Source organism: Cygnus atratus, chromosome 2, assembly GCF_013377495.2.
Source record: "Cygnus atratus isolate AKBS03 ecotype Queensland, Australia chromosome 2, CAtr_DNAZoo_HiC_assembly, whole genome shotgun sequence".
NCBI classification, from domain to species: domain Eukaryota; kingdom Metazoa; phylum Chordata; class Aves; order Anseriformes; family Anatidae; genus Cygnus; species Cygnus atratus.
In genome coordinates, this window is record NC_066363.1 from 70,875,530 (window position 1) to 70,902,099 (window position 26,570).

The window sequence follows — 26,570 nt, forward strand, 5'->3', positions numbered from 1 at the left end:
TAAGACCTATTTTCTCTTACAAAATATGGCAAAGTACATATTAGTAAGTATTGCTACAAAACAACAAGTGAAATATAATTTTGTGTAAACAATCAGAAGCACATGGACATTTCTCTGAATATGTGCATTTAGACCCCACCTGACAGAGATTATGAAAATCAGTCATCAGAGCAATTATCCATGTCCTTATTGCAAGTTCCAAGTGCTTAAGTTTCACCTGGCATCAATCAATAAACAAAATAATTTCAAAAAGAACATTTAAGAGCAGTACATAAACACAAACATGAGCTTTAGAGCAAAAAAGTGCAGTGTGACTAGGAACATACTAGCCAAACCTAACCATTGGAGATGAGAGACCAAGAACATGAATGTTAAGGTATCATCACCATTATGACACTCCTAACCACTACAGCAGTGGAGAATAACAGATGAACTATTACCTCTGTAGTGCTTGTAATAAATGAAATAAAATTAATCCACAAAACTGTGGATATTTCAGGCAAACAGATTTGGTCAACCAGAATGTTTGTCTATGGAATTCCTCTGGTTTATAGAACTGTACAGTGTTTTGAGAGAGATACACAAAGAAAATAGATCCCCTCTATAATTTAAACTATTTGTCTTTTAGTTGTTAACCTGTTTCACAAGTTAAAATCTAACAACATTTGCAACAAAGAGGTAAAAACAAATATAATCCCCAAAGCAACCACAAATAATGACACCCTAGAGAAATCTAAACATTTTAAAGACTGAATACCAAAGAATTAAAGTGACGATACGTTTGTAGGACTTGGCACTAAAATTAACTGGCAAATAAAGGGGGCTGTAGAACAGCAATCACCAGATAAAGCCCAAGTATCTTCTGTTCAGGAAACTTTAAGTAGATTTAGGGAATGAGCTTCTAAAACAGGAGGACACTTCACTGATTTTTTTATGCACTGAAACCTGTGGCACTCATTAAATGTTCCTTGTTGTTTTACAGATTCTTGTTGTTTAAATCATTTCACGTAAGCTAGAAATGAAAAGGAGCAACATGCTTTCTGCAGGTTTCATTTCTATCCTGCTGCTGCTGCTTGTACCTTTTCACCTCACAGCAACTGAAAAACTGCGTTACACAGTGAGAAGAAAAAACAAGCAAATAAAAACCTGAGAAGTCTATTAGTACTGAAAAACAAAACCTTACTACAGAGATTATATTGAAAAACTAAACCAAAAGGACAGAAAAAAATGAAGATACATATGGAGAAATAAAATGTATAAATCTGAACTTAGTGTTGAGCTGTCAGATAAGGGCTTTTTCGTTTGAGCAGCAATAGCATATGAGAGTATCACAGTACCAGCCTCAACTGTAAAAGAATAAACTGACATTAGAAGAAAGAAAAAAAAATAAAGTTCCCAAAACATACCCACATTTCTTCAAAAGTGAAATGCAGTTTCTTATTAAAGCACAAAGTAGAGCTTCAAAGACATATTAGCTCTTTCATGCAAAGAGCTAATATGGTAAACTATCCAAATGATTATAAAGCAAATAACTAACAGAATTACACCAACTTCACTTTAATTATGAGAAAATCTAACACCTGCCAGTGAATTTAATGAGTGCTCACACTGGAAATGGGCAAACCCCTGTAAATAGTGAAAGGGTGCTATGACCTTTGCTTTCCTTATTTTAAGTCAAAAAAATAAACCTTGGGATTGCTACAATTAGTTATGTATTATTGCACATTACCAGAAAATTACTAAGTTATATTCTTTTAATGCAAACAATACAGCTTTAGTTCCCAGCTGGACCAATCTGTATGATTTATTTACATGCTGAAACTAGGTCCAAAATGTCTTTTCAGATGTGTCATGAGAAAGCATTGATGAGATGCATGAGTTGAAAACTTTCTCCAACAGTAACGGTTAGAACCTCTTTTTTCCCTTTTAAAACACTCTACATCTTGTAGGCCACACATCATTACCACGAGAAGACTAAAAGAAATAGAAGAGACAGCAAGAACCCTTAATGCTCAGGAATTAAATTGCTCTTCACCAAACATAACAGTCTTTGTAAAAATTTAAGGATTTAGATTAACCTGATACTTTTGCAGTGCTTCCTACCAGCCTAAAGAATTATCTTAATGATTTCATATTGACAGCCTGGTTCTCTGGCATGACCAGACAGCAGAATACTAGGGAAGCAGGGATTTTCCATGTACTTACAGATGCCATCTCAGGGGATCTTATTATCCTGAGCTTTAATAACATGGAAACACTAAAATAAAAAAAATATCAAATTCTGTACAGTCTTAAATAGAAGGTAAAGATATGGAGATTATTACCGCTTAGATTTAATCATGTTATTAATTCAAAGCATCAGACTCAGACAATGAAATTTGAATTCTTCATAACTTAGGCAAAAAAGAAATAAACCTGATCCTAGAGTCTGACCAGTACATTTTGTGGGCAAAAGCCTATTACACTAACTATAACCAAAGAACGTGGCTCGAAGAGGATTTTAACCAACTCATATGTAGTAACTTCTCTTCTTCCCCACCCCCCAATTATTATTTATTACTTATAGACCACAAAGTCCAAGCTAGTTTGCATATGCACCACATCTGCAATGTTGATCCATGAATTTATCAAAGTCTCTGAAACACAGGTGGGATTACAGAATTGGGTATCAGGGTTGGGAGTTTTAAGGGACTGTTAACACTAACGCATAATGTCAGACACACTGAAATTCATTTTCTGCATCATCTGAATCACACTTTTAGTGCTCTGTGCACATCCCTGCAAATTACACTGTTAAATATACAAAGACTTTCCCCAAGAAAAATATCATTTAAGAATTATATTACGCATCTTCCCTCACAGGTGCACTAAAAGGAAGCCATCCTGCTACAGTCTTCACATAGAAGAAATGATTTGCCACTGGCAAAAGCAAGAGCAAAGCTGCAGTTTCATGCAACCACGAAAAGCCCTAAATTTAGTACTTCTGGTCAGCCTGTAAACTAAGACAAGTTTCTTACCTGCAGAGTGAGCAAAGAAACCTTTCCTGTCACCATCTGCTATCAAAACTATCACTCTAAATTCTGAGCTTTCCAGACTACAGAAACCACCATCCTGTAGAAAGGTATATTGCTCTTGAAGGTAATTTGCCTCTTCTGGCAAAATGTCACCTCTTACGTAAAGAACCACATAGATAATTATAAACATACTGTTATAACCTATAAGCTGCAGACTGTATTTAAATTTGGAGATGTGCATTTTTATTTACCAAACTGTTGCACAAACATTTGAAATCCTTTAGTCTTTATTTGTATATTTCTTTACTCTTTCCCAGAAATGTCTGTATTTGCCGTAACAACTGCCTTTCATGAGACCATTGGTAGTTTTTATGACTCTTGGCTCTCAGAACGAGACCAAATACAGGCTGCTGTCTCAAACCAGTAGAGGTACCTGAGAAAACGTGGAATGATGGAAAATAAAATGTACAAGGCAAAAATTACTGATTATTTTTCTTAAACACATACAATTTGTCACTGAATTTCACCACAAGATATTTTAATCCTTCCGAGTGGTGACCCTATGAAGTCAGTTCTTAGAAAGTTTGAGGTCACATTTACCTTGCAAACAAGCAAACAAAAACCAACACTGCCACTTTCTATGATATGTAATATAACCAGGAAGAGTCAAAGGTTTTAAAGAAAGTCTCAATGCAATGCTCCGCTGCTTATGGCACTAAACAGTCATCCAAAAATCATTTTAACAACCTATAAGTGAAAAGCATGTCTGTCTGTAGGACAGAAAGACCAGGGTTTTTTTAGGATACCCATGTTGTTTCTTTAAGTCTGCAACAGGAAGTCAGAGCACCGACAGGAAAAGTTCTTAGCAAAAATTCAATTAACTGAAGCTCTGCCTATTTATAATTAATGATTTTGCCCATTATGCTTTTATTTATTTATTTTTCAAATTCTGAACAGGTATTTTGTTTGAGCATAAAAATTTCCGTGGTTCTGTACAGTTATCAGATAATATGGAACTGGATGCTGACTTTCTTGTTTTATTTCAAGAGTGGTAAAATGAAATAAATGCTGAAAGTCATCCATTCAGTACTTATTCTAGTATTACATAGATTTATAGGATATTTTGAGATGAGTACTCTCCCCTAACCTCTGAATCACAATCCTTAATTTAAATGAGCTGAAGCCCAGTAATGAGGCTACTGATTCATGTACTTGAGTCTAAGTGATTTATAAATCATTTACCTTCACAGAGAAAGGAGACTAAATAACTCTGGTACTATTTTTTTTTAAAAAAGGAGAGTGATCACAACCTGAAAGAAATACAATACATAAGAGATTGCTCATTTTTACTTACAAAGTCACAGCCCAAAGAGTGGGAAATATATGGGAAAATAAAGAAATCTGACTGTGATGTGAGCAGGACCAAGCATAATAATAATAATATATATATATATATTCAAACAAGCAGTGCATAACTTTTTTGAAAGTCTGCAGCTAAAAATGAAACAGAAAGTGCAGCTGATTCAGCAGTGTCAACTAGCAAAAATGCAAGTCACTGCAATGGAAGAGCCAATGCACTATAAACACTGGAAATTATTCCCATGGAAGAGATGCACAGCAAATCACTCCTCCAAAATCAATACTAAAAATAACTATAATTACACAGCTCCTTGGTCAAAGCATGTGGTTAATGTTACTAAAAGGAAATCAAACCAATAAAGTCCACTACTCCAAGAATAAAATAAAGTAAACCAAACCAAACCAAAATAAAATAAAGTAAAAGGTGTGGCGGAAAAAAAAAGAAGAGGAAAGAAGGGTATTTGCTGTGTGTTACAAATATATGCAAACATCATCTGATCTGACTGACTAAGCAATATGTTCTAAAGACAACATCTACAAATATACTCAGGCTGATAATCTCCAGAGTGATCTTTAAAATCTGATCGGCAAAATATTTCAGATTTGTAACTGATTCAGGAGCAGCACACACTTTGATCTATAAAAGCCAATGAAAATACAAGGCAGTCATAAATTACAGCAGCCGAGGTTAATGCTTGATAGCATGACGGACAAACTTCACATGTGGCAGCTCAGTGGCTGCCAACAAACACAGCCCACTCACTGAACATGCAAAGATCTCCCCTTAGAGAAGGGACCACAACTTGAGCCCAAGAGCACTACTCCTTGCTACGGAAGGTAGGACAGTGAGCACAGCCCAGTGCTGCACTGAGACAGTGAAACACCAGGCCTTACTGGTGCTAGCTATAAAGAAAAAAAAACACAGTCTAGCAATCTTGGGGGGAGGAGGAAATGCATTTTCTTCCCATAGTAGAAAATATAACCCAGGTGTATTGGTGCAGTAGATGCAAACAGTTCACTGTGAACTGAGTGACCTGCTTTAACTCTTTTTTAGCTTCATAAAGAAAAAACTAGGAGGTCTGCACAACCTAGAAAGTCAAATGGGTGACAATAGCACCCTGAAGTTTGAATGACAGCAAAACAACGTTAAGACATCTCTGAAGGTAGTCACAGCTGCTGGACTAGACAAATGGAAAAAGGGTACGCTACTGACATCATTAGGATTACTGGGGCAGTGGTTATAAGCACAGGTGAGGTGGGCTGCTGAAAAAAAGAAGAAAGGCAGCTAAGAAATACATTTCCACCTGTAAACATATTTAGACCAGTGCTATCATTTGTTTGGTGAAATTTTGGCTTTTGTTCCCCACCACCCAGTTCTGAAATAACACTCCCCCCCCTCAACCCCCCAAAAACCAACAAAATCCACCACAATCACAAATAAAAAAACAACTACCCCACACCCACAGCCAACCTCTACAGGTTCTCTGAAATCAGGTAAATGACATAGTGATATGGGAAAAAATAAATAGAAGAAAAAAGATGGAGTAGATGCTTTTGTTTTTTGTGGTATAACAAGCTAAGAAATTGTCTAAGGGTAATAACAATAGGGAGGTAAGAGGAGCAAGGTAAATGAATGGTTGAAAAGATAAATGTGGAAACATTATCATTTTTACACTATCAAACTAAAGATACTTCTCAAGTACAAAGGTCTGCCTTGGGCCCAACTTGAATCAATTTTTTTTTTTTTATTCAAGACTTGGGTAATGTAAGAGAAAGTGAACTTATGAAATCCACAGATTACATCAAACTGAAAGGACTGCAAGGTTTCAGAAATGCAGGATCAAGTTTCTAAAATATAATTCTGAGTCTGGAAGACAGCTTAAAAAGAAAAAAAAATTACTTCTATTAGAAAGAAAAATAGAACATGCATGAAAAAAATGTGGTTTTACAGACTAAGCAACAGAACACAGAAAAGTTTATTGGGTTTTAATCAATTATAAAGTGTGTACCAGTTAACAGTGAGATGTAAAAAGAAGGGCAAAGCCCAATTCTGAGGCACTGTGGTAAGGAAACTTTACATGTGCAAGGAGATAATACTTTCTGTCAAGTACCAGTGTCAGTATCTGCTGAAACAATCCAGTTTTGGCCACCATAACTAAAGAGAAATCCTTTTGACAGTCCACAGTTGACCAACAACGATAAGAAATGGTGTATTTTTAGTCTGGTAGAAAGAAGTACCTACAGAGCTCTGACAGCTGTTCTACAGCAGGTGAAATTCAAACATGAATAGTTCATTGGAAGAAATGCTACTGAATAGTATAGGTTTAACCTGAAGCAATTAAAAAATATTGGGGAAAGCAATGGAAAAGGGTTTTTCTAATAAAAAGCAGTATAAAAGGTGAGGTAGAGATGGTTTAATCCCCACTGTGGAAATATTTTAAGAACAGGTTATACAATTCCTGTTGGAGAAAAAAACACTTGCTCTATTCTGCCTCAGTTCAAGGACAGACTAAGTTGATCAACATCTCCTTTAGTCCAACCTGCAGTTCTAATAACACCCACGAGATTTAAAATAATCTGCTCTGCACATGCATAGTCCTGGTTTCAGTGCTATCGTAAAGTGAGCAAAGGCCAAAATTTATTGCCTCAGTGACACACTGTTCTACACAGCTCTAAAGCCTGAGATGCTACGTGCTGCTAAATGGAGAAAAAAGTTCTTGACTAACAGGCTTACTATAAACACATACTGTCTTGCTAGTTTGAAGCTGTTGGTAGAAATCTATACCACTAAAGACAGAGCCAGAGGGGACCTTAACTTTGCAAGAGATTCAAACTGACTCCCTAACACATGCCACCAAATTCACATCTGGTAACAGTATCTCCTGGAAAGAGTCCATCAGAGGGCCACAAAGATGATACGGGGCCTGCAGCATCTTCTCTATGAAGAAAGGCTGAGAGGCCTGGGTCTGTTCAGCCTGGAGAAAAGAAGACTGAGAGGGGATCTCATCAATGTTTATAAATACCTGAGGTGTGGGAGACAGAGGGATTTGGCCAACCTCTTTTCAGTGGTTTGTGGGGATAGGACAAGGGGTAATGGCCACAAAATGGATCACAGGAAGTTCCACACCAACATGTGAAAGAACTTCTTCACGGTGAGGGTGACGGAGCACTGGAACAGGCTGCCCAGGGAGGTTGTGGAGTCTCCTTCTCTGGAGATATTCAAGGCCCATCTGGACGCCTACCTGGGCAGCCTGCTCTAAGGAACCTGCTTTGGCAGGGGGGTTGGACCCGATGATCTTTCAAGGTCCCTTCCAACTCCTTCAATTCTGTGATTCTCTAATCTACTTGAGGAGCTCTATTGATCTCTCAAATTCTCCAAATTTGTAGCAAAGACTGCGAGGCTACACGTCGAAATAATCAAATGACTCAAACAGTGACCAATATTGAACAAAACCAAGATCTGAACACAGTTTACAAGCTTAATTTGACAGCTTGATGAAGCAGACGGGAGATTCTCAGAACTAAGAAATTGCCTCTTCTCCCCAACCCAAATCAGACTTTGGAAGCCAAAGGTGAACAAGCAAAAGCAAAAACCATTCAGATGCTGGTTCCTGTGGTCTGTGTGGGATGGCATGACACATTGGAAAGAAGCACTGAATGAGAGCTGACGACCTTACTCATGTCTAATTGCTTAACACGTGGCTGTACAGAGGATGAACCACATTCGTCTTGGAGGTGCACAGTAGAGGATGAGGGGCAATGGAAACAAGTTGTAACCAGGGAAATTCTGATTAGATGTTAGGTTAAAAAGAACAAAAGGTCATAATCAGGTTGTCAAGCTTGGGAACAAGCATGCCCCAGAGATACTCTAAACAAGCCCTGAGCAACCTTTAAGAGGGTGTCCGATTGTTTGCTGAGAATCAAAACAAAATATAGAACTTAAAGCAGAAGACTGGATTACTTTTTTTTTTTTTTTTTTTTGTTTAACTTTCTGCTCGATCTTGAGCATTAATCCTATTACAGAGCTGAGTAAAGAACAGGGACATATTTGTCCATTGAATACTGCCTTTTAAAATTTGTTTAGCTTCTTTCTGTAACCGGCTATCACATTAGTCTAATGCATCAAAAGACTTCTTTCCTCATCAGGTAGTTCCAAAACATCTTATTTACCAATGACCCCATATTTTACTGCATTTGAATTACAAAATTCTTGGCTGAAGCAAAGTTTCACGTCAGTTACTTCCATTCTCTTCACCCACAGAGATAAAGCTGCCAATGAGAATCATAGAATCATAGAATATCCCAAGTTGGAAGGGACCCATAAGGATCATCAAGTCCAACTCCTAGCACCGCACAGGTCTGCCCAAAAGTTTAGACCATGTGACTAAGTGCACAGTCCAATCGCTTCTTAAATTCAGACAGGCTTGGTGCAGTGACTACTTCACTGGGGAGCCTGTTCCAGTGTGCGACCACCCTCTTGGTGAAGAACCTCTTCCTGATGTCTAGCCTGAACTTCCCCTGCCTCAGCTTAACACCGTTCCCGCCGGTCCTATCACTGGTGATAACGGAGAATAGGTCACCTGCCTCTCCACTCCCCCTCGCAAGGAAGTTGTAGACTGCGATGAGGTCCCCCCTCAGCCTCCTCTTCTCCACGCTGAACAGGCGTGACCTCAGCCGCTCCTCATATGTCTTCCCCTCTAGGCCCTTCACCATCTTCATCGCCCTCCTCTGGACACTCTCCAACAGTTTCACATCCTTTTTGTACTGTGGTGCCCAGGACTGTACACACTACTCAAGGTGAGGCCGCACCAGCGCAGAGCAGAGCGGGACAATCACTTCCCTCGACTGACTAGCAATGCCGTGCTTGATGCACCCCAGGATACGGTTGGCCTTCCTGGCTGCCAGGGCACACTGCTGGCTCATATTCAACTTGCTGTCAACCACAACCCCCAGATCCCTCTCTGCGGGGCTACTCTCCAGTGTCTCGTCGCCCAGTCTGTACGTATAGCCAGGGTTGCCCCGTCTCAGGTGCAGGACCCGGCACTTGCTTTTGTTAAACTTCATGTGGTTGGTGATCGCCCAGCTCTCCAATCTGTCCAGATCTCTCTGCAAGAGTGTGGATGGCATGGGGAAATCTTTTTTAAAAAGACTCTGTCTTAGCTTCATTGAGATATGAAGCATTCTTTCCACTGGTGTAAAACTCTGTTCAGAGGTTATTATGTTCATGGATTACATACTGCCTACATTTGAAGATACTGCTTGGTGATACTACTTGCTTCTATGAAAGAGGGAGCAGATCAGTATCCTGTGCAGAAGTTAGAAGAAGCATCTAAGGGATTATTAATGAGTGGACCCCAGCATTATCTCTGCATCTATACTCTTTGTAAAGATACAAAGCGTAAGGGCCTTTGCCCAATGAAGAAACCAGCTTTTTTTTATCACTCTCCACCACTTTACCAGATGTTTTTTAGTGGAGAAAGAACAAAAGAAAAGTCTTTTCAAAAAACATCGAGGTTATGCCTCTGTAAACAGTAGGGCCAGTTTACAGCCCCTCCTATGCCCAGCCCCTCCTTGTTCCCCTTAAGGAGCTGGCATGAATTAAGAATATGGACAGAAATAAGCAGCCAAAACCACAAAGTGGAACAGGTAGAAGGAAAAAAAAGCCATTGTTCAGACTGGCTCAGAAGCACTTCTACTTAATGTTTAACTGTAGTGCTAAATGAAGGGAAAGTATAGCTGGGTCGCCTAACAAATCTGTGGCTGGATTTCTTCTTCCCCTCACATAAACAGAAGATTTTGAAGAAGCTGCATTCAACAGACAGAATGAACTTAGGGAAGACACTTCAGTAACAGGAAAAATAACCTAGATGCTTTTTAAAGAAAAACCCATCCTTTTTGTCAGGACCTTTCCCACCTTTGCGAGTGCTCAGCATAGGGAAGTTGAGGATATTCCTGAAACCAGCTTCCAATAATTTGAAGCCTAAAATATTTTCTTTAGTTTTGCAGAATTTCCAGAGCCTAGTTGATGCAAGCAAAAATGCAGCATGTGTTTGTGATTTCTTCTATCTTTAAATCTATTCACACTGCATCTCCCTGGCCTGGAGCTCCTACAAGAGTTGTTCCAGGCTACAGTCTAGCTTGACACATGTAAAATTTAAAAATGTCTGCATATACGCATAGGCAATTGCAGCAAAACCAACCAAAACACAAAAATACCACAAGAAAACAAAACACCCCCATCCATTTTTCATTTTTCTTTTTTTTTTTTAAAAAAGAAATTCCATACATCTCTTGTACTCATAAAGATGCTTATGCCAAATCAACTTTACGTGCAGCAGAAAGTCCATAGATTTTGCTGCAGAAGTTTAGCAGGGGATCATCTGAGCCCACCTCTATTCTCTTCCTCAGTTGAAAAGGAGACTGAAGGTAGAAATTGCTAACAGTGAAAGACAACCCTTTAACAGCATGACCTCAACAGCCGTTTTAATAACCAGCCTGCACATTTTTACATTGTCAGCATACTGAGACATTCAGGGAGGCAGAACAATCTGCATGGATCTTGGTGAGAAGAGCGGAGGTTGCCAGAAGGAAGTGTTTGGAGGGCACACTACCAGGGCTAGGCTATGTGTACATGGCTGAAACATAAGCTGCTTTTCTGCAAGCAAGCTCTTTTAATAGGAATCCCGTTTATTTATTTATTCAGAAGCAGATGGCATCCTCTCAAGATGTTATGCAGAACATGACACACAAAACAAGTATTTTCATCTGAGCATATTTTTTCTAATCAACTCCCTGCTATTCAGCATTAAATGACAAACAAAAATTTAGTCTCCAGAGTCTGGTAATACTCTAGGCTAACTCCAACTAACTCAGGATATAGCAATAAGTGATGAAATGTAATGACTTGTAATACACTGGAGCGCAGACTAGACAACCTCAGAGTGTTTTGACTTAAATGTTATAAAAAAAAGAAAAAAAAAGAATCCCAACTGTAGGAGAAAAAAGAACAATCAGCAATCGCAGTCTCCGTGCTGATGAGCACATTTGATGAACAAACCCCATGACCTATGGTTAGTCAAAAGTGTCTAATGCAACTTTTTGTATTTATACAAAGGGAAATGGAAGCAAAACATCCTATCATGAAATATATTAGCGATACTGTCATGCAATCACTGAATTGTATGATGCTGTATATTGCAGATAGCTTCTATATTGCGTTTTATGCAATTCCTCCTGAGTCATGACCATTAATCTCTATTCACTGTGAAGCCTAAGCAACCATGACCAAGACTTATAGAAGGCTATCATGTCAAAGAAAATCATCACTACATACAGACAAGACATAATTTAAAAGGAAGCTATATACTATCAAATATTCCCCTCTCTTTATCCTTCCTACTCCACACCTCTTACACTGCTGGGTGCCACCTTTAATAGAAAAATATGTTTCCTTTTAACAGGGAAGAATCATATATATCCATGTGTGTTGATACACCAAGGTTCATCTACCACACAACAGTACAATGCAGTACATACACTAGGAGACATGCCTAAACATGCTTTTAAGAGAAAGTAAAACTTTGATTTTGTTTAAATGTATAACTCTTATTTTTAGAAGAGTCTGAGACCATTATTATTTAGGTGATTTTGCCTGACTCAAAGTGCCTTTGAGAAGATTAGCCTGCATAATTATTTTTCCTCTCTATGCAACATCAAGAATGCTGAAAAGTCTTAACAGGTATGCAAATAGCATTGGAGGCTGCTGATCAAAAATGATGCTTCAGTTTTTCATAATTGTGTAGTTTTTTCCTGTTTAATTTTTCCTGTTCAAGTAGATGCCCAGACTATTTCCAAGCACTGCCAGACAGTCTGATTTCATGTTCTCTTTCTCCTTTTGGGAATGTATAGCTGAGGTGATGACTCAGAATCCTAAATTCTAATAGCTCCATAGAAGGCAGCTGCCAAGCCTCAATCTTCCCCCTTGGTCTGGCTCTCCCACAACTAACAAGCCAGCTAGAAGTCCAGCCAGCTAGCAGCTTTGCACTAGGGAAAACCAAGAAGACTACCTGGTAAGCAAGAGCTATTCAGACATCTTTGTACCTCTCCTACCTTTTTTCCCGAAAAAGGAACTCTGAATTAAAATAATAACAGAATGATAAAACGAAAATGAAGAGTTTGGGGTCTGGGGCTCCTCCTTGGAGGTTAGTAGTAAAACCAACTTACCTGCCAGGTCAGAGCTTTCCTAGCTTTTCAAAGATTAACCTGTTATTGTTTGTAGGGGGAAAAAAATGGACACAGCAAACTAAGCAACTTGGAAGCACAAATAAGAATGTAATAAATGAGAAAATTATTTCAGGCAACTGGAATGATGCTGTCCTTTTCAGTGCTGTATTTTTTTTTTTTTTTTTAAAAAAAGCACTTACCCCCCTCATCTCCTACAACTGAAAAATATTGAAATCAAGGTAGTCACGTTTTGGCTTTAGTCTTTTAGTTGCTCACTGAGAACAAAAGACAGTTGGGATCCCTGTGCAAACTGCTTACAATTCTCTGTTATTATGAAAATTCAGAATTGAAGGAAGGCTTTGCTCCACTATTAAGAGAGGAATACAACGCACTCCCATTTGCATCACTTCCTTTGATGGGCTTTACACTAGCTAACCCTAGATAAAAGTTGCTTTCCATGAATGCAGATAAAAGGTGAACAAAATTTCAATTGTATAGTTTTCTTCTTAACTTGTCATCTTATTACACCATATTTTTGGAATATATGAACTCATTTTACACAAATCCACTAAATACCTGAGCATTGAAAGCTCTATCACTGCAACAGTATGGTATTTAATTTGTTCATTTGATCAGAACAGCCATTTCACAGTGTCTGACTGAGGTAAACGAGACTGATTTGAGGCACAACAAACACTGGGCAAAGCACTTCTAGGATCTCATAGCAATTTCTGCAGTTTTCTGCAAAATCTAAATGTAAAAACACCAAACCAATTTACCAACCTAACCTCAGCCCCTACAAAAAGTTCTTACTCCTTCTAAGTAAAGCAGTAACACAATTCTGCAGGCTCGAAGAAATATCTGTGAATACTGGACACATACCACGGAAGTTACTGACTTATAAACAAGCACTGTCAAAACATAGAATGATTGCATAAGTATCCCTGTACAACAAACACAAATCCTCCTTGACTTCTGAGGATTCCCAGGGATGCTGGAGTACCTAAGTTTTCATCCAAAGACTTCAACAGCCTTCTGAAGGGCCTTCCTGACCCCAAAACAGTGCTGCCAAATCAGCCCTTGTGCAGGTCCCTCCTTCCTGGGGATAGGGGGAGCAGGTAAATTGTGTGAGCAAATGTGCTGGGATTATAGCATGTCTCAGTGAGAAGTCAGAGAAACCAATTAGTGCATACAACCAGAGAAGTGTTGTAGAGAGAAAAATAAGCAGTCAAAGTGTAATTAAAATTCTTTTAAAATGACTTACTATAATGGATTTTTCTTTTTGGTGTGTTTATTTCTCATCCAAAGAATTATATGCAATACTCATAATAGGAACACAGGTGAATATTTAAGTACCTCTCCCCCCCAAACCACCACCACACATGAACATCTGAGAATTTGATCTTCAAGTTTTACTAAGTTGTTGAAGGAACATAGCATAGCTTTTCCTTGTGCTGACTAAATACTAAACTATTAAGACAAAATTACACAAACCGTATAGAGATACTAATGCCAGGTCAACTACAGGTCAACTACAGACCTACTGAATGACTTTTATACAGGTTTATCAGGAAAGAAATTTTATCTAGTATTTCCCCTCCATGCCTTTAACCTGAACATATGGATGTATATGGCCTATTTGTATTACATTACCCTACCGGGTTTTTAATTTGTAATACACAATAGTGCAGTAATAGTTTCTTCAGATAGGCACTGAACAAATATTACACCTTAACTGCAAAGAAACTAGATTAATTTCATTGGGGCCTAAATTTCACCTGCCGCAATCTAAATAAATATATAAATTAATTCAATATCAGACTTCATACCAGGAATTCAAAAATGGGAAGCAAAGAAATATAAACAAACAGGGACTAAATCCAAATTTTCTTATAAGAATTCTCTGTCTTTAAAAAGCAAACAAAAAAGACTCTGCAAATATATCATATTCAATTATAAGAACTATATTTCATTTGTTTATAAGCATATATATGTGTATATATATATAGGTAGGTAGATAGATATATATTTAATGGAAAACTTTCCACTTCCTACAAGGACATGAGATAAGCAATATGTCTAAATTTCTCTTTTCACTCTTTTTAAAAAATATTTTTATTTTTGCTGTTCCATTGTTTGTGATTAGAAAGGTCATTTCAAAAAAAAAAAAAAGAACAACAAAAAACAACACACACTCCCTTGACTTAGCTTACTATACAGGAACCACTAAAGCTGACAGAACATAAAGCATTGTCAATGTGCAAAGCAAAGAAAGAAGAAAACAAAAGATCTCACTATCTTTCAGTAATGCTAATCAAAGATGTAACTTGTGTTTTGTATAAACTTTTAAATATTTAAAACAGGTTTTCAAGCTAATTGCCTACACATGCACACAAAGTAAAAATAGATGATTCTCTAAACTAAAGAGCATAAGATAATCAGTCATCCTTTGTATTCAGAAATGAAAACAAAACAAAAAAATCACAAAACATACAGTACTTTGTTTGAAATACCCATTATTACCACATTGTTTTCCTACTTGTACTCTTGTAAGAAATAAAACCTATCTTTGAGGTATTTTCTTGCACTGCCACAAATACATCTTTACACAATCATCGACTTTAAGAGAAGCCCTATCAGGATATCCTTTCCTTATGCTGAAAATTAATTTTAAATTATCCATGTCAATACAATTTAATGTCTTATAAAATAAGAATTAGCTTTGCATTTATAGTTGGTTTCAACTCATTCTTGTATTTCTAAAAAGCGCCCACTGACTTTGAAATCTGTCCAGAAAACCGAGGGATGAGGGGAGAACGCAACACAACAAATCTGTTTACACTTGAGGGTTTTTTGAGATGACTGTCCCAAAACCAAAAAGGATGAATGAAAATCAGTATTGTTTACTGAAAACATCTACATTTTGTGGTTGGGTTATTTTTTTGAAATAATTGTTTTATACAGTTTTCTAAGCATTTTTAATGTATGAATATGAATATGGATGGAATTTTTTAAACCATGGAATTCTTTAACGGATGGAAAGGATGTGGATCTAGAGTAGTGAAAGGGCAGCATCCCCGTTCACAGCTTGTCCGCTGGAATTTTTTAGAAACAAGACAAGGCTTTCAATTTCCAACAGATATGATGGATGATGCTTTCAACTTCCAACTTCCAAAACCAACCAACCAGCCAAACAACCCCCCAAAAAAACAAGCAAAACCCCACAAACTAAACTGCATCGTACGGCTTAAATATATATTATTTATTTGGCACTCAAGAGCACAACTGCTAGAAGTTCCCTGTGAATCCACAGAACCTAAAACACTTCCAGAGGTACTCTTAAAATCTGCATGCTAACCCCCAGTAATAACAATAGGACATTTTCTAGCTACTAGCTACTGATTTGATGTGCAAAATGGTTCGGGATGTGGGTGTGCTTGTTGACATTGAAGAGAGGCAAACATGGAATAGAAATGAGAAAAAGATAACCAGGAAAGTAGTCCACATTGCTACCTGTGGACATACAAACACCTAGCTCTGAATTCAAAGGTGGTTGGCACCGCTGGAGGTTCTACCCTGTAAAGACCTCAGTAGGAACCTCTCCTAATATCTTAAGAGGAAAACGAATAGAATCTCTAAATGTCTGTACAGTACAAAAGTAATTTCATAAATAAAAGTTGAGTTAATTATTTTGTAATTACTAACGGCTAGCAATGCAGAATGAGGTAAAAAAATCCCTGTATTACAACTTTCAGGTATGTCACAGAAAATTTCCTTCCTTTTACGGCAAGAGGACTTACATTCTCTCCAACATTATACCTTTCCTGTAAACAGAGCTTATTCCTGTTGTCCTTATCTAAATGGAAATTTTATCAAAATGAATTATCCTTCTATTTCAAATTTTACACCTTTCAATTTCTTTAGATATCCCCATGTTTTAGTCATTCATTCCAGAGCAGAAATTTCCAACTACATCAGTAATTATTTCATCACATCTCTAATTTAATTCTTCTCTAATTAGATGCAACATTTTCAGTATTCCCTTCAGATGCATATTAATATGCTCTTTGTTCCTGTTGTACCAAGCTTTCACCAACGGCTTGTCCTAGATTCTCCAACTGTATATACTTTGCAAATCCACTTTGAAACCTCTTACGTGGAACTAGCCTGAGAAGGCAGCTAGACAGTTTTTCAACTCCCTCTCCCTCATTCTAGCCCATCTTAAAAACAATACAGCAATCTGAGGGACAACAGCGCTAATGCACAGAAGACACTATGTCAGCCAATACGTATCATTCACAGATTTGTTACACACCAAGCTTGATTGAAGAGTAATGACAAATGTGTGAGAAACCTTGAGAGCTTCTTTAGCCCAGTATTAATCCAAGCCTTCTTGGAGTTGTCCTCCACAGCATTTAAGCATTCTTATCTGTACTCAGGCTATAAACTCTATTTAGGAGCCAGCAAGGAAAATGATTGGTACCAGTTATCTCCCTGCTGTTCATCACATTGCTAATGTTCCAGCTTTAGATACGTCCCTCTGAAGTTTCTATTTTCTTGTATCTTAATAACTGTGTGTTCCTCTGGAAGTTTTTGTACCTTTGCTGACCACTGCATTTTTTTAAGATCTCTAATAAATATAAATAAGCACAGATCCTATTACAGAGCCTTCTTATGACATCCCACTGCTAAGCTTCTGACACAACTAAAATGAGCTATTAAGTCTCCTTTGCTTTCCATCTTCCCAGCCAGTTTCTTAGCAGCCTTTTGAAGCATAACTACTTACTTCCTTTAGTTGCCTCTTTCAAGGAATACTTTCAAAGAAGATAAATTACGATCTGTACTTCTTCATCCCCTGTTTCACAGAGACGTTCAGAGAACTCTTAATACAATAGACTAATGCTCTCTTTCTCTTTTTTCTAAGTTAAATCTTAGAACATTCCAGTTTTCAAATATGTTCAAACATAGAATTTTCTAGTTGAAAGCACAAGTGTTTATACTTGCCTTTGTTTCTTAAAGGCATTTAAAATATAATAAACTTTAAACCATTTTAAATTAAAAATACTTCTTAAAACAACAGCTTATTTTTATGCAATCTAATACTGAAAAATTAAGGAAACAATTACTAAAGGAGAATTAACTGTTTAATAATTTGTGGCCTAATGCATTTTAGTATGTGTTCTTTAATATGTTTACAGTATAAATGGCAAGTACAGCAGATAATTTAGACATTTTTATGTTTGATTTGAAAAACTGCATACAGCTTCACAAATGTACAGTTTCTGAATTTATTTTCTTTTATTTAAAAGAATAGTACTTTGTTGTTATAAATAACAGTGGCAGTAGTTTTGGATCATGATTAAACCAGTTTGAGTAAAGCAACTTGTATTTGAAGTAGAGGTATCCCAAGACAATATAGGATCTGGCTATTTCATTAGGTCTCACTAAAAGAAACCAACAAAATATATTTGCAATAACTGTAAAATGCAAGACTGTTACCAGCTGTTAATCAAGCAGATTAAAAAAAAAAAAAAAAAGGAAAATCAACCAACCAACCAAACAAACAAACAATACTAAAGAAAGTCTTGATTTTGCATTTTCTTGAATCTAACAGTTTGCTATCTTTTACATGGATCAATGGAAAAAATGAAATATTTTATTTAATAATTTTATGCTATGTTTCCCCACCTATAACAGCTTCCTTATAAGGACTTCTTGTTGACTGAAAATTTACCTGTACGCTCATGCTTTCCCCTTTTAAGTAGATAATGTGATGTAGACAAATCTTCCCTGAACCATGCTAAGATTATTTTTGCCCAGTTTTTATGGATTTTTGTATCAACGTATTAAGAATAATCTTCTTGTCAACAGAACACAGATTCATATTGACAGTTTCCTCAGGGAAGTTACATTCAATCTACTTCAGAGTCTTAAGAAAGATGGGAGATGTAACATCTTTAAAAGTTGAAACAGCAAGAGACAAAAAAGAGTTGATGGTTACTATGCCAGACACAAAACCTCAAAAGACACCATAAGAATATTTCTGATTGCACTTCCCATTTCTGCTGTATTATCAAAAGCTGTTCTAACATTGCACAATTTTGACAATGTAGAAGAAAAAAAATCTAGTTCAATACTTTTGTTCTATCATTCAAGTCTGATCTTCACTGCATTTTCTCTGCATCAACATAAGTAAAGTAGGCTGAAAGTGAGCCTTACAAATAGAGCCTCTGCTCACTCTGCTTCATCTTTTTCAAACTTTTCCAGCATTGCTATAACAGGTATGACAAACATGCCCTCAGAAATTACTTTTGTCTCATATCGATACAAGTACTGTAGGAGAATGTGATGGCTGATCATTAATGATCATTACCCCTTCTGAGTGGTCAAGAGAGATTTAGACCCCGGACCCTCAGTCAGCATAAATTGATGGAACACTCGAAGAAAAGCACAGCTAACAGCATGACATTTCCCATTGGGCCTGTAGATGTAATAACTTTTGGTGAAAATAACAGGAACTTTTGTGGCTGTGAGGCTGAGGATTTTACGTCCAAACTGCTTATTTTTTGAGAAATTTCTTTCCCTTTATATATATATAATGCATATATATATATAGACATAGACACACACACATATATATTATACCCAGAGTTCCTGTTAAAGGTTTTTCAGGGACAAAATGTGCATCTGTATCCCCATGTGTGGGTGTCTGCCTGTCTCTGTCTCCAGGGATGTACCCTCTTCCTTGCTGTCACTTCCAGAATGCTGATATAAATGAGTTTGTCCTTGAAGGAGCAGTTAGTTAGGCCATATTGTAACCTAGGGTTGGGAAAGTGAGGGAAAGCAATGGAACCACTCTTTCCAAGAGACACCCTTTAGAGCAGTTCAGCTGTATCAAAAGTCCACACCATCAGTCTTCAAATGGACAAAACTGGCATTTCTGTTCAAAGAAGTGGAAGATAGCAGAAAGCAGAAAAAGCAAGAAACTGGTCATTCGCATCTTATGTTCACTGAAAAACAGCCTTAAACCTCAAGCAAGCCCTGCGCTTAAATCCTGCTTTGTCATTATGGTAATATGTTGACACAAGACAAAAGATTTTCACAGGAAGTTCTCAACCCTAAAGCACCACCTAAAGTAACAGTATTCTGTATGATGACTTAACAGAAACTGCACAAGTGATGGGAGGGGTGTACAAAAACCAGAACAATTTGGGATAACAGATCGATTTTACACATAATACGGACTGTCCAGTCTACCACATTATGTAAAACTTTTGCATTTATATTAAACCAGAAAATACAGATAAACAAGAAATCAGCAACAACTCAGAATATTATTTTAGTTAAGAGTAGAGAAGCTGAAGAAACTGAAAATGACTTAGCAGCAATACAGATGGAAAATTTGGTGGTAGGTTAAAATGTTGCAGCATAGTGCATAATGGAAGTAATAATGTGAACTCTTCAAAAGAGGATTCTAAATGAAATGCAACTTCTGAAGAAAAAACAAAGGTGTCTCTAAGGTTGACTAAATGAAAACTGTTTTACTCTGAATTAGTGATTTGCAAAATGCATACACAATAGAAAAGATACAAAATTACACTCTGCTATATTCAACAAAGAGGTTGAACCAGTAATTTCAGAAGTTAGGCAGGCTTTACAAAGGACTTTAACCCATTTCATTGGCTTTTGTTTCCACTAATAAAATACTTGGTTGCTTTCCAGATCACTCAATAGAGATCAAGCCACCATCCAAGTGCAATGTACAAACACACTGAAAAAAGAAGTTCCGGTCTCAAGTCTTTTTTTGGAATTATGTTTTACTACCAAGACGAAACAAAAACAAATAGAAGGAACTCTCAGAGCAGCTTCTATCTTTCCAGAATGGTAAAAAGGAATCTGAAAAACTGCAATACATCACCCCAACTTTCCTCTAATTGTACCATTTGCTCTGATTCCCACAACAATGGGATCTGCAACTTTTCTCTTTCTTTTGCTTTATGGAAGAGTACTATGCATTGTTTGTGGTTCACAAGGACAAATAGCTTGGTTCACCCCTTACACACCTTTGTCAGCTGTGATGCTCTTGGGCCTCTTGAAGGTGGCCTAATGAGCTGTGCTGCCGCCAGCGGCCTGCTCCAGAGGCTCCTCATGTAATACCAAGCACCCGGGTGCATACAGGGAGAGGGGAGAAAGTAAATGGGAAAATGGGGGAAGGAACTGGGTGAGATCTCCTCACCCTAAGGAACAGGGAGGGGTTGAACTCCTTTCAGATCAGCTTGGTGTTACTTCAACATCACCTCTCCCCCTAGTTCCAGTCAGCTCCATATCTGCTTCTACACCTGCTTGGTTCCTGTACAGACCAAGCCTTAACCAAAGAATGGACGCTATTTTGCATGGTGTTACTAATGGATTTTTGGTTTTCCAAATCTGTGGGTTTTAATCCCATAAATTGTCTTGGGGAAGGATAAATTGTCTTGGGGGAAGAGAACAGATAACAAACAGGACTTGAGTTCAATCATTTCTTTCAAGAGGTCTGGCTTTTCTTTCTGTGCTAATACCATTGTTTCAAGCTAAGAACAGCACCATCACCCAACTGAAAAATCAGCAGACACCTTCTTTGCTCATTGGCAGATATACTCCAATCATTGTATTTTCAAACAGCCTTCTGCTCCTGCAAGTTATTCATCTGGTTTAGTATGTGCAAGGAAGGAGATGCTAATGCTGCTGTGCATACTGGTGGTGCACGTAATTCACTGCATTTCTTGTATTTCTTCTTTTCCCGCACACCAGCCACCAGCCTGACTTATCCTAATTATGCCAACATATGCAGCTAGATGGGCTTTTCTCACTCATTTTATACTTTGAGTTTTTCATGCTCTTCTGTCCAAAATCTCTCTGTGTTGCATTTATTCTCAATTACATCCACATATTGGATATTGTTAGCTGAATAAAAACCTTAGCGACTATAGGGTGATCCAGAGGAAAAAAAAAAAAAACAAAAACATAGCAAGGCAGTTACAATTTGCAAAGCAAGGGAATTCACCTGGTTTATGGTAAAATTTCGCAGAGGGTGAACAATTTATCCAGTGTTTTAGTCCTTTCTAAAATTCCAAGACAACTCTCCAGCCTTGTGTAACCCACAGATTCTCTTCAGAGTTTCAGATCTTGTGTGCTCTATTCAACAGAAATTCCCTGGAGTGTACTGTGTCTAAAAATTACAAAGTTAACTTTTTATTTGATTTTGATGAAGGAAGGAAGCTATCAAAAACTTGAAATGTATCAAAACCTACTGTCAAATAGGAGGCTATTTTCTGTCTTGCCTAGTTTTGAGTAATACTTATTGCTTGTAGGCACCACTAAATGTTTTTCCACAACATTTCAGTTTTTTGGTGTTGTTTTTCTGTTTCACTGATCCCTTCACGAATGACTTCAATTAACTTTTAGTAACAGCTGTTGATCGCCACAGCAATGTTCATTAATGAACAATTCCCACTTCTTCCATATATCACCCTTCTTAGACTTGTATGTACTTTACTACACCATTGACTTCGCTTTCAAGGCCAAGCCTTTAAAATACAAATATTCAATACAATAATTTGGTTTGTTAAAATATATATTTCAGACAGCAGCTGGATTTTAGTGTGCTGAAACCACCAACTCCCAGAGCAAACACTACAGTTATTTCATTCCCCTGGCACCCCTGCATATTTGTGTAAATATTTGCCGGTTGCCTTTTCAGAGACTGTTCTTCGGAACAAGAACTGCATCATGGCAGTTGGTTTGGTGAAAAGCATAACTAGGTGCTACAATAGTAACATTTCCTAGTAATTCCAGTAATAAAATTGGGATTTTCCTGTGTATACAAGGTTTTTTCTTGTTTGTACTCTTATGATTAAAAAATAATAATAAATTGAGGCTGGGGAAAAACACACAAAGAACTGACTAAATTGTGAAGAGTTTCACAAGCATTCATAACAAAGCAGTGGTCTGAATTTTGGATTATTAATATTAAAATTTTAAATGCTTTTTCCAAAATTGCTTTTTAAAAAAATCAACAGCTAAAACAGGTATGATTAAAAAAGTTGTCTAAAATATATTTGAAATGTAATTTGTATTTTTCTAGAATGTTTCAAAATTACACCTTCCAATTAATGATTTGTATTTTGACTAACTGGGATTTTCCAACAAAAATGTTTTGATAAAAATTTCCTAAACCAGCTCAAGTACAAAGTTATTTTTCAAAATATGCTTTTGTCTTCCTGACAGCATCCTCCATGTGGAAGCTGGAACTCTTAAAATTAACAGAAGGTGTACGTGGAGGAGGTGGGATGTTTGGAATGAGTGCTTCAAATGCCAGATCTATCATCTGTATTATTAATATGTCAGATCTGGTGCAGAGCTAGTATTGAGGGTACAAATTTGAAGAAATTTCTGCACAACGATCAGTTCTTGTGAGGCATGGTTCCCGAGGCATTGACAGTGCTGAAAATGTGATGAGGTGTGCATTCAAGGCAGGAGGAATGTCCTGAGTAAGGGATGAAACAGGATTCTGAACCGCCAGAACCCGGCGCAGGGGAGGAAGGGGAGAGTCTATTTACTACATTTTAATGAATAGCAGTGTGACGTTAAAAACAGCAAAAAGTGCAGCTTTAACAAAGAGATGAAGAATGTGTCAGCGCAGGAAGCTCCAAGGCCAGGCTAGCTCTAGGAGATGGGGCGGCCCCTCTGGGCTTCCCTCTAAGCATAGGTCCACCCAGGTGTTGCGGAATGGCTGAGTTGGACCCTGGGCTTCTGTGAAAAAGATATCCTTCACAAAAATCCTAAAATGCTAGGAAAAGAGACTAGTGTCAGATATAACCATGGTCTGCAAAGTATTCTTCTTTTGTAACTTGCTTCCACGTTTGTAATCGGAAAGTTACTGCTTGATTTGTATGTTACTCCCCAAAAGTTGTAGATAAGCATAAATACCCACAAAACCATAATAAATTATGACATTTGCTTCTGTGTCAGAGCAAACTGCACAGCTCAGCTTGGGGGCAGTGTGGTCAGAGAAGGAAAGCCTCAGATAATGTACTTGAACTAATATACCTCCAACAGCAGATAGACGACAAATATACTGCATATTTTTGTGCTACCATGTATTGTGGCTATGTCCTTGGTTCCCCCTTTTTTGATCTATGCCTTAAGATCTTGCAAAAATGTAAGCGTAAGAAAAATCTCATATTCCCATTATCCCAAGGAGAGCTTTCAATATTAGATGGCCAGACAAATGCCTCAGAAAAGCTGAAGGAGGTGGTAACAGTTGAGGGACTTGTAACACCTCAGTGAAACGCATTAATGCACCTCAGCTAATATCTTATATGTCACTATCATTCCTGTGCAGGCCTTTCCGCTTCCACTTGATGCCCTATAACAGGCCTTTGTGACACCAGTATTACCAGAGTGAAAGGTTGCTGGGAACGATGTAATCATTTGTGGTTATTGACCTACCCAATAAGTTTTTTATGTTGTTTTTTGTTTGTGTGTGTGAACACCATGAGGAAAATCCAGGATGCTGGAGGCAGTGCTTATCAGCCACTTCACTAGGAGCACCATCATACTACAAAACGTGTATTAATTATCATGAAACCATCACATGTGTGAACACACTCCTCTGCCTCACCTACTCAGAAAACTTGCATACTGACATGCATCTCTTGCATTTTCCCCTCCAGCTTTGTTTACATCCTCTGAGATTTACATTCCTTCTTTAGCCCATGCAAAGGATGAGATATTCCTGGCATCAGTGTGTTCATTACCATGGTTACCAAGTTCATCTGCAGCAAAACGGGTTGGTCCATGACCTGACACCACAGCTCCAGAAGAGCATTCCTCCCTTATCCACTGCTTTTCAACCTCTCCTGCTACAGCAGCCTTCCCCCCCCCCCCCCCCCCCCCAAAATCTATACGTAAGCAATAATGGGGCATGCAACACAGACTCTCACAAAGTCTTCAACATATTTTTATGCCTATAGCTTGTCTCTAAGCATGTTTTTTTGCAGGCCCAGTCCTTGGTTTTCAAGATTTTTTTTCCAGCAAGTTGTCATCAAAAGAATACCTGCAGATTTTACCCTCAATTTGAAGAGAACACTACACTTGAAAATTTAGCCTCGGAAGCGTGCTTACAACAACAACCTAGGTCCGTCATGGAAGAACAGAAGTTTGGGACATCAGCACGATGACTGTCTTAATCCAGTCTCTCAGCAGGGTGTGGGGAATGAACAGCTTTTTCCCCACACACAAAAGCACTTTGGGTTTATTCGGTGTTAAAAATGTACAGTTTATTCAACTTGTACTATAAATCTACTGAGATATTACCATGTCAGACATTAAATCTAAATAAGATCTCAATATAAAATGAGGTATAAACAACAAAATATTGATAAAATATAACGAAGACAGAATTCAATCCAGACAGAAGGCATATGTATCTGCACAACTGGCTCAAATTCTCACCAAAATAAAACTTATCAACTTCATTTTTTAAGTACCATCATTCTCTTTTTTCTTTTTCCAGGCAAAGTTCATAGCAAAATAGGTACATAAACCATTATGAAGAATCCCTACTCATATCACTTGTCTATTTGGATAATGTATGTTTCTAATATTCATAACGAAATTGAGTCTGACATATTTAAAGAAACTTAAAGCAATGATGCTATCTCTGAAAATGGTACACTGAATATGTGTACCACACGATGTCAAAGCAAACACAGATGTATCTTATGGTGATTCTGAAAACACAAATATCAATGAATCTCTGTGAGGAAAGCAAAGGCTGGTAAAATTCAAAATGGCTTTATAGTCGTACAGTTATGTAAAAATAAAGTTGTGAAGTTCTCCAGACTTGATTTAACATGGCTGAAACAGAGTGGGTAATTTGTTTACATCTGAACAGCTAAAAAGATCAGTCAAATGAAAAATCTACACAAAAAGACTGACTTGCACACTTACCTTTTCCATTTATTGTTAATGCTGATGCAATTGTGGCTGTTACTGGCACTGGCAATTGTGGCACTAATGGATGTATCCTTGGTCTGCTCCCCATCCTGGCACGTTCTGCACCAGGTCCTAATAAAGCTCCCACTGGTTTTTCTGCTGCTACTTCTGGTGCTACAGAGTCTTCTTGATCCTGCTCTATGTGGTCCATTTTATCAGGGCTTTCATTCTGGAAGCCATCAACGGTTGTCCGGCTCTTAATTGGACTTTTGGGCACTAGAATTTTAATACCTGATTTTGCAAGGTCCATATTTTTCCTTCCAGAAAGAGATGGTGAATTGTTTTTCCGGAACTTCTGGGTGGCAGTAAAGAGTTGATTATTTCTTGACTCATGGTCTTTACCCATAACTAAAGATTTAGTAGATGTCTTTGAAAAAGAACTATTGGTAGATCTCGAAATTTGTTTTCTGGCATTATTTGGAGAGGTCCTGTTTGTCCTGGTTAATGTGCTTTCTTTCTGCTTTTCATTGTGACGTCTGTTAAATTCATGTATATATTCCTCACAATTAACAAGGTGCTGTTCTGGCTCCCAAGTATCATCTTCACTGTCGTATCCTTTCCATCGCACCAAATACTCTGTTTTTCCCTTCTTGTTTTTCCTCTTGTCAACAATTCTCTCTACCTGTTGAAAAGGAAAATTAAACATTAGATACGTGCAGATATGCAAGTCAAGTGAGCAACTTTCATGCAAACAATTCTTTTTTAAGTGTAGATGGATTTAAAATTACTCTTGTAGTTCTGTACTTCTGTATTGTAGCTCTGTATCTCATAGTCTTTCATTACTGACTGAAAATACCCCTCTTTAAATGTCAGATTGTTATTTCTGTCTAATAAAAGACGTTCTAAAATACTAAAGTTATTCTTCAACACGCATTTTGTATGCACAAGAACCTGAATAAAACATATATTGTTAACGATCGGCACTGGCCCCAGCTA

The 26,570-nt window shown here is 37.5% G+C and overlaps 1 protein-coding gene across 1 annotated transcript in view; it reads right to left on the reverse strand.

The window, feature by feature from the left end:
• CDYL (chromodomain Y like) overlaps positions 1–26,570 on the reverse strand; it is a 106,280-nt gene that overhangs the window by 31,321 nt on the left and 48,389 nt on the right. The window contains exon 2 of the mRNA XM_035560369.2: positions 25,590–26,256. Within this exon, the coding sequence (XP_035416262.1) occupies positions 25,590–26,256 (667 nt within the window). The remainder of the gene's footprint in view (positions 1–25,589; positions 26,257–26,570) is intronic.